A 16,525-nucleotide genomic window follows, 5' to 3' on the forward strand; every position below is an offset into this window, starting at 1 on the left:
AGGAATGAAATCTTGCCATTTATGACAACATGGATGGAACTTGAGGGCATTATGCTAAGTGAAATAAGTCAGACAGAGAAAGACAAATACTGTAGGATTTCACTTACATGTGGGATCTAAAACAAACAAACAAAAAAACAAGCTCATGCCTACAGAGAACAGATTGCTGGTTGCCAAAGTTGAGGGGTGGGGGGGTGGGCAAAGTGATGAAGGAGATCAAAAGGTACAAATTTCCAGTTATAAAATCAATAAGTAGTGGGGATGTAATGTACAGCATAATAACTATAGTTAATACTGTACCGCATAGTTGAAAGTTGCTAAGAGAGTAAATCTTCAAAGTTCTCATCACAAGAAAAAATTTTGTAACTATGCATGGTGACAGATGTTAACTAGACTTATTGTGGTGATCATTTCCCAATATATACAAATAGCAAATCATTATTTTATACACCTGAAACTAATATAATGTTATATATCAATTATACCTGAATAAAATAAGACTTTTATTCAGAATATAAAGAATTCACAAAATTCAACAAGAAATAACTCAAAAAACATAAACATAAGTTTTGAACTGACACTTTACTCAAAAAGACATATTGATGGTAAATAAACATATGAAAAGATGCCAATACTCATGATGGAAACACAAAGTAAAATCACAATGAAACACCACTATACGTCTATTAGAAGGTAAAAAAAAAAAAAATCCTGACACTACCAAGTGTTGACAAAGATGTGGAACAACTGAAATCCTCATGCTTTGCTGATAAGACTATAAAACAGTATGACCACTTTGAAAAACTGTTTAATAGTTTTTTTAACAAACAAATTTAAACATATACAGTGCTTATATGTTTACTTATTCTTATATGGGAGTAGCAGTCTTACTCCCAAATATTTACCCAAGAGAACTAAAAACTTATGTGCACACAAAAATCTGTACACGCATGTTTATTTCAGCTTTATTTTTAATTGTTAAAACTTGGAAACAACTCAAATGTGAATAAATGAATCAACAGTTTGTGGTATAGCTATACACTGGAATACTACTTAGCAACACAAGGGAGAAAGTAACCCTGATGGATTCATGCAACAACATGTGTGAATCTCAAAGGTATTTTGTTAAGTGAAAGAAGCTAGAACCCAAAGGCATCATATTGTATGACTCCATTTATATGACATTCTGGGAAAGGCTAAACTATTGAGATAGAAGACAAATCTGAGGTTGCCAGGAGTGGGGTGTGGGGAGGGGTTGATCACAAAGAGGCAGCAAGCAGGAATTTTTGGGGTGATGAAACTTTTTGGATCATGACTGATGGTATACACAGTTCTATGCATTTGTCAAAATCCATAGAAATATACATCACAAAGAGTGAATTATGTAAATTTAAAACATGTAAAGTGTTATTATTGATTTCTAGTTTAATTCCATTGTGGTCTGAAAGCAGGCATTGTATGATTTCTATGTTTTTAAATTTGTTAAGGTGTTTTATGTCTCAGGATGTGGTCTATCTTGGTGAATGCTCCATGCAAGCTTGAGAAGAAAGTGTAATCTGCTATCATTGGATGAAGTGCTCTATAGATGTCAATTATATCTAGTTGATTGATGATGCTGTTGAGTTCAACTATGTCCTTACTGATTTTCTGCCTGCTAGATCTGTCCATTTCTGAGAGAGGGGTGTTGAAGTCGCCAACTATTATAGTGGATTTGTCTATTTCTGCTTATAGTTCTATCAGTTTTTGCCTCACATAGTTTGACACTCTGTTGTTAGGCACATGCACGTTCAGAATTGTTATGTTTTCTTTGAGAATTGACCCCTTTATCATTATATAATGCTTTTATTTATCTCTGATAACTTTCCTTACTTTAAAGTCTGCTCTGTCTGAGATTACTATAGTTACTGTTGCTTTGTTTGGATTATTGTTAGCATGGTATATTTCTCTCTACCCATTTACTTTTAATCTATATGTGTCTTTGGATTGAAAGTGGGTTTCTGGTAGACAACATATAGTTAGGTCATGTTTTTTGATCCCTTCTGACGTTCTCTGTTTTTTAATTGGTACATTTAGATCATTGACATTTAAAGTGTTTTTTGATATAGCTGACATATACTTACTATATTCATTACTGTTTTCTATTTGTTTCTCTTGTGTGTTGTTTTTTTTTGTTTGTGAGGAGGACTAGCCCTGAGCTAACATCCGATGCCAATCCTCCTCTTTTTTCTGGAGGAAGACTGGCCCTGGGCTAACACCCATGCCCATCCTCTTCTACTTTATACAGGACGCCGCCACAGCATGGCTTAGCAAGCGGTGCGTTGGTGCGCGCCCGGGATCCGAACCTGTGAACCTCAAGCTGCCGCAGCAGAGCACGCACAGTTAACCGCTGCGCCACTGGGCCGGCCCCTGTTTCTTTTGTTTTTTGTTCCTGTTTTTGTCTTCCACTCTTTTTCTGCCTTTTATGGTTTTAATTGAGCATTTTGTATGATTCCATTTTCTCTCCTTTCTTAGCATATCACTTACAGTTTTTTAAAACTTTTTTAGTGGTTACCCTAGAGTGCAATATATATTTACAACTAATCCAAGTCCATTTTCAAATAACACTATACTACTTCCTGGGTAGCATAAGTATTTTATAATAACAAAATAATCCTAATTCCTTACTCCCATCCCTTGTATCATTGCTGTTATTCATTTCACTTATATGTAAGCACACATAAGCATACATATGCGTAAGTGTACATAATCAAATACATTGTTATTTTAAACAAACTGTTATCTGTTAGATAGATTAAGAATAAGAAAAATAAGAGTTTTTGGTTTACTTTCACTTATTCCTTCTTCAACTCTCATCCTTTCTTTATGTAGATCTGAATTTCTGACCTATATTATTTTCCTTCTCTCTAAAGAACCTCTTTTAACATTTCTTGCAGAGCAGGTCTATTGGCAACATAGTCCCTCAATTTTTGTTTGCCTGAGAAAGTCTTTATTTCTCCTTCACTTTTGAAGAATAATTTCATAGAGTATAGAATTCTAGGTTGGTGGGTTTTTTTCTCTGAACACTTTAAATATTCTACTCAACTTTCTACTTGCTTGCATGGTTTCTGAGAAGTTAGATGTAATTCTCATCTTTGTTCCTCTATAGGTAAGATGTTTTTATACTCTGGCTACTTTCAGGATTTTTTCTTTATTTTTGGTTATAATTTGAAGATATACCTTAGTGTAATTTTGGGGGGCATTTATCTTGCTCAGTATTCTTTGAGCTTCCTGGATCTGTGGTTTGGTGTCTGACATTAATTTGGGAAAATTCTTGGTCATTATTTTTTCAAATATTCCTTCTGTTCCTTTCTCTCTTTTTTCTCCTTCTGGTAATCCCATTACACATATGTTACATCTTTTGTAGTTGTCCCACAGTCCTTGGATATTCTGTTCTTTTTTTTTTTTCAGTCTTTGTTCTTTTTGCTCTACAGTTTTCAAGGATTCTATTGATATATCCTCTAGCTCAGAGATTCTTTCCTCAGCCATGTCTGGCCTACTAATAAGCTCCTCAAAGCTATTCTTCGTTTCTGTTACAGCGATTTTTATTGCTAACGTTTCTTTCTGAATCCTTCTTAGGGTTTCCATCTCTCTGCGTACATTACCCATCTGTTCTTGCATGCTGTTTACTTTATGCATTAGAGCTCTTAGCATATTAATCACAGTTCTAAATTCCCAGTCTGATGATTCCAACATCCTTGCCATGTTTGATTTTGATACTTACTCTGTCTCTTCAAATTATGTTTTTTGTGTTTTGGTATATGCCTGGTAAATTTTCTTGATAGCTGTATGTGATGCACTGGGTAAAAGGAACTGCTGTAAATAGGCCTTTAGTGATGTGGCAGTGAGGTGTTGGGGAGGGGAAGCATTCTATAGTCCTAAGATTAGGTCTCAGTTTTTCAGTGAGCCTATGCCTCTGCACTGTGAACTTCATGACTGTTTCTCAGTTTTTTTTTTGCCCCCTTAGGTGAGACAGGATGGCTAGAGTGGGCTGGAGTTGGGTATTTCCCCTCCCCTAGGTCAGTTAGGCTCTGATAATACTCCAGTAGGTTAAGCTCTTGTTAGGCAGTTTTCCCTGAGGGTGGGCCTTGTTAAGAAGAACAGAGTGCTCTGGAGTATTTTAGAATGGTTCCTTTTCCCCTCCTCCTGCCAGGAGCACCAGGGGATTTTGCTCAGATATTTACTGTGGGAACCTAGTCAAGCTCCTGGAGGTAAATCTCACAATGTTCTGGGGGCCCCTCTATGACTGGATCACCCCAGAGTTCTTCACTTTCAGAGTTGTCCACACTGAGCCTTCACCAATCTGTCCATTACAGTTCAGGTTTTCCTACCCTGGCCCTGGTTCTGGAGGTGGTTTCTGCGCGCGAGTCTCTGCTCTGGTAAGCTGCGGTTCTCTGTATTTGCCTGTCCATCTCTCTACTCTTGGGGGCAGCAGTTTACCCTGTGTCCTCCCCTGTCTTATGGATCCAAGAATAGTTGTTTGTTGATTTTTCAGTCTGTTCAGCTTTTTGCTTGTTATCAGGATGGAGCGGTAACTTCCAAGCTCCTTACGAGCAGAACTGGAAACTGAAAGTGAAAACATATAAATTTTTTAAAAATCAAGCAAGATAAGGGTCAGGAAAAAACTTGTGGATTTTTAAAGTTGTGTGTGTCATCAGTGACTGAGCAGTTTTGATGAAGTGGAGCTCATTGAATCCACATTGCTTTATGTTTAAGAGGAAGTGAGATGAGTAAATGGAAACATGTAGTGTAGACAACTCTTTCAAGATGTTTGGCTATAAAGTGGAAAGGGAAATAGCTGGATGAGAATGTGAGTCCATAAAAGTTTTAAATTTTTTATGTGAGACCGATTAGGACTAAAACTAACAAAAATGTACAAGACTTCTACTGAGAAAATTATAGAATTTAATAAAAGATATAAAATGGCCAAATAAGTAGATATATCATGTTCACTGACGGGATAACTTAATGTTATGAAAAATTTCTGTGTTCCCTGAATTAATTTATAAATCCAAACAATCTCAATAAAAATGCTAATAGAATTTTTGTGTGTGTGGATTTTGCCAAATGGATTCCAAAATTCATTAGGACAAGAAAATATATAAGAATGCCAAAATATGGGGCTGGCCCAGTGGCATAGTGGTTAAGTTCTTGCACTCTGCTTCAACGACCTGGGGTTCGAGGATTCGGATCCTGGGCGCGGACCTACACACTGCTCATCGAGCCATGCCGTGGCAGCATCCCATACACAAAATAGAGGAACGTTGGCACAGATGTTAGCTCAGGGACAATCTTCCTCAAGAAAAAAGAGGAAGATTGGCAATAGATGTTAGCTCAGGGCCAATCTTCCAAAAAAAAAAAAAAAGAATGCCAAAACAATCTCTGAATATATTAGGAATTGCCTTATCAATTTTCAAGACACATTATAAGGCTGTATTAATAGAAACAGTTTGGTACTGGTGCAGGAATAGATATTCGAAATTGAGATATGAGTGGGGTCCCTTTGAGGAAGAATGCTATAACCCTGCCAACATAGTATACTGTAAATCTTCCTCTTTGCCCTTCTGAAAGTGACCTGGGACCCTTTACCAAGGTATCTGTGCATGGGAAGAGGGAAACAGCCAGATTTTTTGGAACGACTAAGATAGAATTGGAGTTGATGCTAATTCCTGGGGATCCCAAATGCTTTTTGCTCAAATAGTCAGAGTGGAGATTGATAGAGATTAGATGATAAATAGTTCTTTGGTCTGATTCCTTCTCACAGTGGGCCCAGTGGGTCCACACATACAACCCAATAGGAATTCTCTTTGTATCTAAATTTTACCTGAATTTATAGTTCTCAAGAACACATTTGCAAACTAGCAGACTCTTCACACTGGCTCCCTGCCTGTAGAACAATGGCTTATATAATAGGAAAGACCAACTGGAAACCACTGGAATTGCCCTGCTCAACCAAAATAATAAATCAAAAGCAATATTGCCTCCCTGAGGAAGTCTGTGGAGAGTAATGCCACCATGCAAGTCTTGAGAGATGCAAGTGTGTTGACTTGGCCTGTATGCATGGTAGTGGGGTTTTGGAGAGTGGTAGCAGATTTTCCTACACTTAATCAGGTGGTGATCCTAAATGCTGCTGCTTTTACAGATGTAGTCTCCTTACTGGAGCAAAACAGCACAGTCTCTAAAAACTGGTATGCAACTATTGTTCTGGCAAATGCTTTATTCTCTCTATATCAACCAAGAAGTAATTTGCTTCCACATGATCGGGTCAACAAAACATTCACTGTTGCTTTCAGCTCTAGCCCTCTCTGTCATAATCGAGGCTAAATAATCCATGAAATCATGCTAATAAATTTGTTGGGCAGGAAGTAGCAAATACCCTGGAAGCTTTAGTAAGATATATAAGTGGGAGATAAACCCCATGAAGACTTGGTGGGTTTGCAGGGCTCTAGGGTTCTGGGGCATGCTGAGATCCCTCCTTCAATGTGAAAGTTAAGTTGATGTATCTTCCACCTATTAACATTAAAAAAGATCCAATGCTTTGTAGGCCTCTTTGGGTTCTGGAGCCAATATGTGTCTCATTTGAGTGATTTACTTTGCATATTTACTGAGTTTCAAATGGGGCTCAGAGCAAAAGAAGTCTCTGAAGCTGGTCCAGGGTACAGTATAAGCTATTCTACCATTTAGGCCATATGAATCAACAGGTCTTTGGCATTTAGGGCTGTTTTCGGGATCTTCTGGCAGCCCTCCAAAAGAGAATGACAATGCATGCACCTAGGATTTTAAAGCAAAACCATGCAGATATCCATTTTCCTTTTGAGAAATGGCATCTTTCTTGCTACTTGGTGCTGGTTGGGACTAAATACCTAATTATGGGACAGTCTGAGATGACTGTTATGAACTGGGTATTATCTGATCCATAAAGCTCTAGAGTTGGGCGTGAACAGCAGCACTTCATCATAAAGTGACATGAAACAAGCAGGAAAAGGACTTCCGCGGGCATGGGCCAGGATCCCAGGAGGATTCCAGTCTAGGCGAAGGGTGATCAGGGAGCCCTAGAGGAGGCCTGATGGGGATGTCCTGTTGGCCCTTACTCCATCTGCACACGGTCTTCCTCTGTCCTTGTCTGTTCCACATGCAAACTTTTATCTTTTTACATTTTTTCCTCATTTAGTGTTGATGCGAATCCAGACACTGATTAGAAAACGGCAAGTTCCAATATCTGATCAAAGAAACCTCAACAAGAGAAGCAAAAAACATTCCTTCTTCCTGGAAAGCTGTAGAAAGACAGCCGCTGTCCTGGGGAAGGACATGGTCCTGGTAAGTGCTATTTGAAAGACACCCACATTTCAGTGGTTATTGCTCTGCCTGGGAAAGTCCCTCCAACCTCTACATCCAGGGAGATCTGAGGGGCTGTCTCTGCTCCTGGCCCAGGTGAACCACACTGAAATCCACCTGTCCTCTGAGGAAGGGGGACTTGAGGGTTTCATTCAGTAGCCAGGGAGGAGGCTGGTCCTCCTCCCTTCTCCCACATACAATAAGCTGTGACCATACACAAGTTCTTCATTCAAGGAGGAAAGTGAGATTCTGTGTCTCATTTACATGAGCATAAGAAGTGAAAGAACCACACCACAACACCCAGGCTGTGACAGAAACAGGATATAACGTAAGAGTCAAATCTATCATTTACTATTAAAGAAATAATATCACTTCTCCCCAATGGGTTAACAGTGGCTGGCATGGAGATGTCAGGGAGTTGGAGGGGGTGGGGCCCTCCCTCTGGGGCTTTAGGGGAACCAGGGAAAGTCTTAGGATGTCCTCGTTCACTCAGGGTGGGAAGAGCTGGCCCGGTGCACGCCGAGGGTCCCAGTGTCCCTGCTGGTCAGGAGGAGCTGCACTTGTGGTCTCCAGAGTGTGACGGCTCATCACCAAGGGCATGGTGGCTGAAGAGAAGAAACAGACTATTTTGAGGAACCTTCCTGAGATTCATGGCACAACTCCCTGCCCCACTGCACTCTGATCCAAACCCTGTACCGAGTGGTCAGTCCATCAACAGCACCCCGTTTGTCCCTGAGGCAGGAGGCATCATTTAGCATCACCCATTTCAGAGGATGCAACTGAATCCCAGAGAGGAGAGGGGAGCGGCCTGTCCCAGGCCTGCTCAGCAGTGGAGCTGGGATCCAGTCTCATGCTTAGCCCGAAGCTGTACTGAGCCCCTGGATTCAGTCGCTCCTGGTCCCAACACTCACTCGGCCCTGAACTGGAGGATGTCCGGTTCCTCTTTCTCCTGAAGAGCTGCATTTTGCTCGCCTTCTGGTGTGCGGGCTCCAGCCGGCAGGAGACCCAGTAGCTACAGGACAGAGTGGACCTGTGAGCTACCAGGAGCCACACCTCAGGTGCCCCTCCCAGAGCCTGCCAGCAGCTGAGTCCTGATGCCCCATGGGTCACCACGCTACGAGTTCTGTGGCTCATCAGCGAGCCAAGCCACAGGCTCTGGAGCTGGCCATCAGAGAGAGTCTGGCCTGCCCTCACCCAACTCCTGTCCCCCTCACCTCTCATGGACACTGATGGGCTCCATGGCCTGGAACCAGGCCCCAAATCGCTCGTCGGGCTCCAGGTGATATGCATTTGCAGCCTGCTGCAGCAGCTGGATCCTCCGGATGAGTGTGAATTTCTGGGAGGAAGGACAGGATGCAGACAGGGCTTGGGTGGGGAACGCTGCCAGGGACTTGTGCGGAGTGAGGATCTGTTCTGGGGTCTCTGCTTACTCGGGAACCCTCCTTCCTTCCCACTCCATTCAGGACTTGCCTGTCGTCACAGTTGGCTTGAATTAGTTCCTCATCCAGGAAGGTGTCCTTGATGCCAGGCCCTCCCGCACCCGCCAACGTGATGGGATTCCCAGCTTTGTGGATCTGACTCTCCCAATAAATGTAAGACCCAAGGGATGAGGCCAGAGAAAGTCTTGCCAGGCCAGGTCTCTGATTTCCACATCCCCATCCTCCCCATAGCTGCTGACGTCACACCATTTCTGAAAGTTGACCCAATTTCCCTGGAAGGGAGACAGCCAATGTCCATCAGAAACAGCCCCCTAAGCCCAGAACCAGCCTCATCCCACCCCTTCTCAGGCTGCAGGAATGTCAGGGCCCAGCAGAGGGCAGACCTTCCACAAAGAGAACTTGACACTGGGCCAGGCTCTGGGCTCCAGAGCAGGAGGGACAGGGGAGCTGAGGCCAGAGACCTTATGTAGCACACCCTCTCTGATGACAGACAGGGAGACTGAGGCCTCAGGGAGGAAGGGACAGCTGGAACACAGAAGTGCTTCCTCACTTGCAGGGGCTGATGGCACTCCCCCAGGGGCACAGCCCGAGGGGGAGGCTGAATGCACCTCAGACACAGCCTCCTGCAGCTCTGCAGGCAGGCAGCTATGAGCTTCACCAGCCCAGGTAGACTGGTGGGGGGCTTATGCAGAGCGTCTATTCACGCATTGCTAAGATGGGCCTGACTCCCCAACTCCCAGGGGTGGCCATGGGGCTCCCATGAGAGGAGGTTTGACAGGTACTGAGAGCTCAGGTCCCAGTGCAGGGCTCTCGCCTCCCAAACCTCAGGATCCTGCTCCCTGGCCCCACCTCCAGTCTCACTCACTTCCACATCATCCTCCATCCCAATGTCCAGCAGCTTCAGGTGATAGAGGAACATGCCCAGGAAGGGGACGACACCCTGTGAAATCAGGGTGGGAGTGGTGAGATGAGTCCAACCTCTCAGGTGCCCCCATGGACCCTCCCCCAAATCCCTTCACCCCAGCCTCCTGCCCACCACAGACTCCCACAGAGAACAGCCTAGGACCCTCAGCGGCCTCCCCCCAGTTACCCCCTCCAGGACCACCCAACTTCCCCAGTCACCTCCCAGGGGCGGCTTTTGGCAAATCCCAGGGTATGTGGTCCCTGCCCCTCCCCTCCCTAACACATTCTGGGCCCAGCCCTTCCAGGCCTCCTCCTGGTCACTTCCAGGGCAGGCCTTTCAGGCTCTTGGGCTCCAGGAGCTGGGCTGGAGGAGGAGGGACCCCTCTCTTAGGGAAGCCTCCAGCTGTGAGGAGAGTGACCCCTCCACTGACACCTGGACCCTCCCCCTCAGGCCACCTCACCTGCTGCTGTTGCCTCTCCTGGGCTCCCTGCGGGTCCATCTCATGGGTGGCCCTCACAGATGACACCTCCTGCAGGGTCAAGGACAGGCTCAGGGAGGCCATGTTCCCTTCCCCGTGTCTCCCAGGGCCCTGATCTTGGACCCTGGCCATCTGGTGTCTATGGCTGCTCCCATTCCAGGGTGCCCTGATGCTAGATCACTCCCAGCTCCAACACTCCCTCCTCTGTGCCCTCAGGCCTGCCCAGGCCCCTAAGCCTCTCTCCTCATCAGGAAAGTGTGAGGAGGACTCCCCATGCCTCCCAGGGTCCCCTGAGGACTCAGTGTCATCTGACTGTCACCAGTGCTGTTCCCTCCCCCCTCGAGGAGGAGGAGCACAAAGCTGCTGCACATTCCTCTCCCCCTTGTACCTCATCACCCCTGTGAGGCCTGCACCACAGATCATCTCCCTCCATTTCCCAGATGAAGAGACCGAGGCCCACAGAGGGGCAGTGAATTGCTAAGGGGCCCACAGAGGAGACCGCTCCCCCTCGCAGCCAGAAGCCCTGGCCCCTGGCCTTCACTCCGCCTCCAGACACACCTCTGACCAATGTCCTGTCCTCTGGACTCTCGGGGTGTGTTGAGGCCCTCAGTCAACCTGAGCCATGGATGGAGAGGCACAAGGTGTCTCTGGGTCCCATGCAAGTGGCTTCTGTGTTTTCCAGCCCCCTGGGATTCTCTGACACCAGGCTGGACCTGAAGCCATGCCAAAGTGCTCAGCTCCCTAGGATCCCCTCAGGATGGTCCCTGCACAGAACTCCTCCTTTATTCACTCAAGAAGGGGACCCCCGTGTGCCACATCTGAGTGACAGTGTAGGGGGAGACCACGGCACTGTGTAATGGTGACATTTGCATCTTTTTTCACTTGGAAACTTCTAATGTCCCTTCTCCTTTCTCAGCTCTCATGTTTGAAGTCTGTGGTCTGAGCCTTTGTACAATGCTTAGGCCCCTCCTGCCAGGGCCTCGATGGAGGCCATTAAGAATCTGTCAGGAAGGTCCACTAAGAATCTGTAGGTTCCCTGATAATTCTGATTGCCATCTAGGGCGTATCCTTGTCGACAACGCCCCGGGGGAGACTCACTGGTTTGTCAGCAGTGACCACTATCGGGCTAGACTGCACAGTCCCAGAGAGCACACAGCTCTGTCCCAGATCCACCATTTGGCCCAAGGCTGTGCAGCCCATGTGTCCACAAGGCCTGTGTGACCTCACAGTGCCCATCCCTGGGGCAGGCAGAGGTCCCTCCCCTGCGAGCTGCAGTGAAGACAGAAGGAGCAGCAGGGGCCTGGCTTCCTGAGGACAGACTGGGCTGCTTTAGGAAGAAAGGAACCCCCACCCACTCCATCCACCCACCAGCCTGGAGGATGATGAGGGCCAGCTGATGGGTCCGCATGGAAGCCAGACACCTGCTCATTCTGCCAGCTCTTCACCTCTTGGAACAGTCCAGGCGACACCACTGTATCCCGTGACCAAGGCCTCCTGCCCCAAACAGTCCCCACCTGCCCCTGCAGCTCCCACCCCCGCTTCCTGTCCAGCTGGACAAGACAGACCGTTGTTTCTCGGGGAACCTTAAGTGAAAAACTTACCAAAGCACATCCTGCCTGGTCCCTCCCCACCTCACCTCCCGTCCTTCCAGATCTCCAGCCTCCACTCACCTCCTTAAGAAGCTTCCTGCTCTCCCGGTGGCATGTTTGGAAGATCTTTTTAACTATTTTACAGTTCTTTCTGAGGAGGGAAAAAACGAAAGAAACACTGTGGAGTGGTTTGAGGGTAAATCCCTTTTGTTTGAAAACCCAGAAGATCCAGACAGCCTGGATGAGCATTTTCACTGTGTCGTCTGAGCCCTGAGGTGTCTGGGACTGGGGAGGGGCTCTCCTATTGTCACCTGGGGCCTCCATTCTCTTATTTTCTCAGCAGATGTGTTTTAAACAGTCTTAATTTCATGTGGACAGAGAGTTCTGTTGCTGCAAACACTTGAAAATCTTCAATTTGGTTCAAGCCATGATCTGTCACTTAGGGAAACTGATTCCTGAGGCAGAACCACTGGCCTAAGTTTTCAGAAAGACTTGAAGCCTGCCAACCAGGTCAGACCCTATCCCCAGGGTTTGCTGTCTCCCAGGAGGTCCCAACTGACTGAAGGGCAATGCCAGCCCTGTGGGGGGTGTCTGGTCCACCCAGGTGGTGCTCGCATGGAGAGAGGCCTACCCACCTGGACACCTGTCTCCACGTCTCTTTTAAACGTTGAATGGAGGGGCCCTCCAGAGCCCAGAAGATCGTATGGAGAGAGGAAAGGTTCCTCAGGCCGTGGCATTCCTGGGGAAGGGAAGAGAATGAGCTGTGAGGGGGAGCTGAAGCCCTGCTTCCTCTGGCTTCTGTCCCCTCATTGATGTCTCCTGTCCTGGATGAGACAGCGGCTCAGGTAACCCGGAAAAGGCACAGCTGGAACCTGATGAGGAATACTTCCAGGGAGGAGGATTTCAGCTCAAGCCAAGAAAGGAGCCCAGGAAGTGGTGAGCTTCCTACCACTGGGACCAGGAGTCAGGTAATCGAGTCCTGACAGGAGGGGCCTAAAGTTTGTGCAAAGACTCAGACCACGGACTTCAAACGTGAGAGCTGATAAAGGAGAAGGGGCAGTTCCCCTGAATCCAGAGAGGGGCTCCCAGGGCCTCCCACATCTTACCTTGGCCACCTGGATCCAGAGCTCCACCACCCTGGCCCTGTCCTGGGCCGTCATGCTCGGGTCCCCAATGCAGGTGGTGATGATACATTCGACCACTCTGTTAAAGTGGGTCATGGTGGCATGGATGGTCGGTGCCAGGTGCTCAATGCCCCTGTTGTCACCCTGGGACCAGATGGAGTCCAGGAATTCGTGGGGCCTCACTGTCTTGAAGAGCTCCTGGGGAGGACAGGGAGTGTCACCCAGCCCTGCCACAGCCTAGCTCAGCATCTGCAGCCCCCAGTCCCAGGCTGGGTCAGTGGTGAGAGCTGGAGCTCAGGAAGCTGAGAATGCGGCCTGAGGCTTGTGGGAGTCCCTGGGTCTTGCCTGTGTCCCCTGAGGGCACCCAGCACAGGATGACCCAGGAACCAATACTGTGGCGCAGGGAAGTGGCATTTGCTCGCCGCCCAGTCTCACTTCCTCCAAGCACCAGAACTTGGCTCCTGCTTGACCATCTCTAGGGGCATCTTTCACCCATTGTGACCATCCTGGGGTCTGACTCCTCTTTCAGATGCACATTCCCCGAAGGCAGCAACAACCAGGGGCTTTGTTTGTCTGCCTTGTAGTCATGTACACATGAGGTGCCTAATTAGTGTTGAGGCTGTTGAGGCCTCCTGGGCAAATGAGTGAACTACCCAAGGACGAGACAGCGCTTCAGTGTGCTCCACTCCCCCACCAAAGCGCAGACTCTGCCCAACTTCCTCTCTGCTCCACCTCATCCACCTGCACAGCCGCTCTGCATGGCAGCTGCTCTCAAAGTCCACCCCTACTGTCCACATGAGGACAGCAAAGGCTTGGGAGTTAAGAAGGCTGCTCAGGTCACATGAGGGTAACTGGGGAAGCAAGAGGTTGGACCGAGATCATGGGATTCTGGATCAGGAAATGGCAGGTCTGGGGCAGCTGATGGCACAGGGAAGGCCGGCCCCACCTGCCCTGAGAGCCCCGCTGCTCACCACATCCATCAGTGTCAACTGCTCTGCCACCAGCCGGGGAGGGAACTCCAAGAAGCCAGGCTTCTCCTCCCTCAGCAGGTTCTTGGTGGTCACGTCCCAGGGGCAGGCGGGCTCTGGGGCTGGATCTGGCTCTGCTGTTATCTCTCCAGGTGGAGGGAGGATTCTCCCTGGAGCCAATGGTCCAGCTGGCTCCAGCTCAGGAGCTGGCACTGGGGCTGGAGCTGATGTTGGTGGTGGCTCTGGCCCTGGAGGGACTGATGGAGGTGACACTGGCTCCAGCTCTAGCACAGGTGGTGGAACTAGAGCTGGAGCTGGATCTAGCCGTGGAGCTGGCCCTTGCTCTGGCTCTGGAGCTGGAGGGAGCTCTGGAGATGGTACTGCAATAGGAGAAAAAAACAGTTTCACTCAAATAGCTGACTTCCCCTGTCCTGTCAAAGCCAGGAAAGACCCCACTGCCTTGAAGTGAACCAAGCCTCTGAACACTCTGCAAATTGTCTTCCCAGACTGCAGTCGCCTCACCTTCCAGCTCTGCCTCAATGGGCCGTGGATGCTCCAGCTGGACCTGGAGAAGGTAGGCGTGGCCCTGCAGCCCCGAGCCAGGCAAGCTGAGATGCAGAGAGGCCAGCTTCATGCTGAAGCAGGGATAGTGCAGGAGCTCCCAGAAATCCTGCCCTGAGTCCAGGCAGGTTTCCACCAGAGAAGAGATGGCACTGGGGGAGGCAATTGGGCAACAGAGTCAGAGGCCTGGCCTTTCCCTCCACGCTTCTCACCCAAGGCACCCTGGCTTGGGACTGGGCCCTATGCCTGCCCCTCTCCATCCAGGTGAGAGCCACATGGCAGCCCTGACCCCTGTGAGGCTGTCCTGGCAGTGGCAGGCCTGCTTATCCAGCAGGTTGACACAGAGTCTGTTGTGACTCTCTTCCCACTGACACTCTTCTCCTGAAGGTCTGGGACACAGCCCACCCCAGCCCTCCATGCACTTGTGCAACTGGATTGAGCACTGAGACAGATGTGTGACCAGGTTGCTCACACACCTCCTGTTCTGGGCCTGGAGGCGGTGGTCAGAAGAGGTAGATGTGGAGAAGGGGAGGCAGATTCAAATGGGTCTGTGGTGGGAATGGGTTTCTAGGGGAGAACGCAGCCCAGCCACCCCTCTGGTTCCCAGGGGTCCTGGCACCCATCCATAGCTCTGTGACTCCTGTCCTCCTGGAGTGGAAGCCACCAGGCCTCTGCCTTCCCATGGGAACCAACAGACGCGTGAGATGCGGCTCTGACAGGCTCCCCTCAGCCACAGCCTCCATCTCTCCCCCACAGCTTGTGCTTCAGAGACAGGAGCCCGTCCTTCTGCACCCAAACACCACTCACTTTTTTAGGTGGTCCTGCGCTCTGCCCTCCTGGCTGGAATAAGGGGAGATGCCTCCAGATGTAAAGGAGGCTCTGAGGGCATCCCTTGGGATGGACGGTGGATGACAAGACCTGCAAATGATGTCGAATGTCAATGTCTGACTCTCAGATGGAAATTGAGGCCACGCATTGTGTCTCCTTCATTCACTGAGTTTACTGTCTCCAAATGTCCTGCATGCAGTAGGTGCTTAATCTACATGGTTCAATAAATGTTGTCCACCCAGAACCATCCCAGACACCTGAGTGGGCCTAGGGCCTCTCTGCTGCCCCAGAGATCCTTGATTGGCTACCCCAAGGAAAAGGACCAGGACCAGCTGGATGGAATCTCCAACTCCTTGACAGGGTGGTTTCCATGTGCTTTTCCAAACTCAGAAAGGCCGCATCTCAGAGATGGGTGAGGCAGACTACTTTTCACGGGGAAGAGAGAAATAAACACCATGAACAACCACAGCACGTCCACAGCCCTCTCTGCAGAGCCAGGCACCATGTAAGCACCCGCCATGGCTGATCCCATGAGTTCCTACAAGATCCCCATGAAATTTATCCTCTCCCACCCTACTTTTCAGAGGAGCAAACTGAGGCTCAGAGAGATTCTGTGACACTCCCAGGACACACAGCTGGCAGGGGGCAGAGTCAGCACTGTGCTGAGGAGGGAGTGGCCACTCACCTAGTAAACAGCTGGTCCAGGACCTGGTGGGATGTGTCTAAGGCCGAGTAGTTGACCATGAAGGTGGTGAAGCTAGAGATGTTCCTCCTCAGGAAAGCTGGTGCGATGGACTCTGTCAGCTTCTCCATCATGCCTGTCTGGAGGGCCCGCATCCTGCAGGCCTCATTTAAATTCACGGTGGACTCATCCTCACACTGAGGGAGAGGAGGAGGTACATACACTCAATGACATCATGGTGAACCAGCGGGAGGATTGAGGTGACTTTCTACCCTCCTGTGTAGCTGGTGGGAGGGAGTGGAGGTCCAGATTCCTTTGGGAGTGGGACTGTGGAGCACTCTAATGAGAAAACCCTGGGGGGTTCCAGGGGAGACTCAGATTTGAGTCTGCATTCTAGTAGTGCCTTGGTCATCTCAGAGTCCTGGGTATGAAGACCCCTCTGCACCCACACTCACCTCAGACCAGCCCTCTTCATTGATGGACTGGTGCACCTGTGTCCTCTCCAGGGAGATGGCGAACTGGAAACCATCTACCAGCTCCTCAACCATCACTTGGGTGCAGCTCTGCAGTGACAGTGCCCA

At 48.6% G+C, this 16,525-nt stretch overlaps 1 protein-coding gene across 1 annotated transcript; it reads right to left on the reverse strand.

Moving 5' to 3' along the window:
* Positions 1–12,284: 12,284 nt before the first annotated feature.
* Positions 12,285–13,238, reverse strand: LOC131403188 (ral guanine nucleotide dissociation stimulator-like). The gene is made up of 2 exons (XM_058537498.1): positions 12,888–13,238; positions 12,285–12,520 (listed from the first exon to the last, which is right to left on the reverse strand). Exons 1-2 carry the CDS (start codon positions 12,999–13,001, stop codon positions 12,293–12,295), a joined length of 342 nt encoding a protein of 113 aa, XP_058393481.1. The 5' UTR covers positions 13,002–13,238; the 3' UTR covers positions 12,285–12,292.
* Between the last annotated feature and the right edge of the window lie 3,287 nt (positions 13,239–16,525).

This window comes from Diceros bicornis, unplaced genomic scaffold, assembly GCF_020826845.1.
Source record: "Diceros bicornis minor isolate mBicDic1 unplaced genomic scaffold, mDicBic1.mat.cur scaffold_55_ctg1, whole genome shotgun sequence".
NCBI lineage: Eukaryota > Metazoa > Chordata > Mammalia > Perissodactyla > Rhinocerotidae > Diceros > Diceros bicornis.

Coding starts and splice junctions, on each gene's coding strand:
- LOC131403188 (XM_058537498.1), bottom strand. CDS start 13,001: ATGACCCACTTTAACAGAGTGGTCGAATGTATCATCACCACCTGCATT. Junction 12,521..12,887: donor TCTGGATCCAGGTGGCCAAG/GTAAGATGTGGG, acceptor TCCCTTCCCCAG/GAATGCCACGGCCTGAGGAA.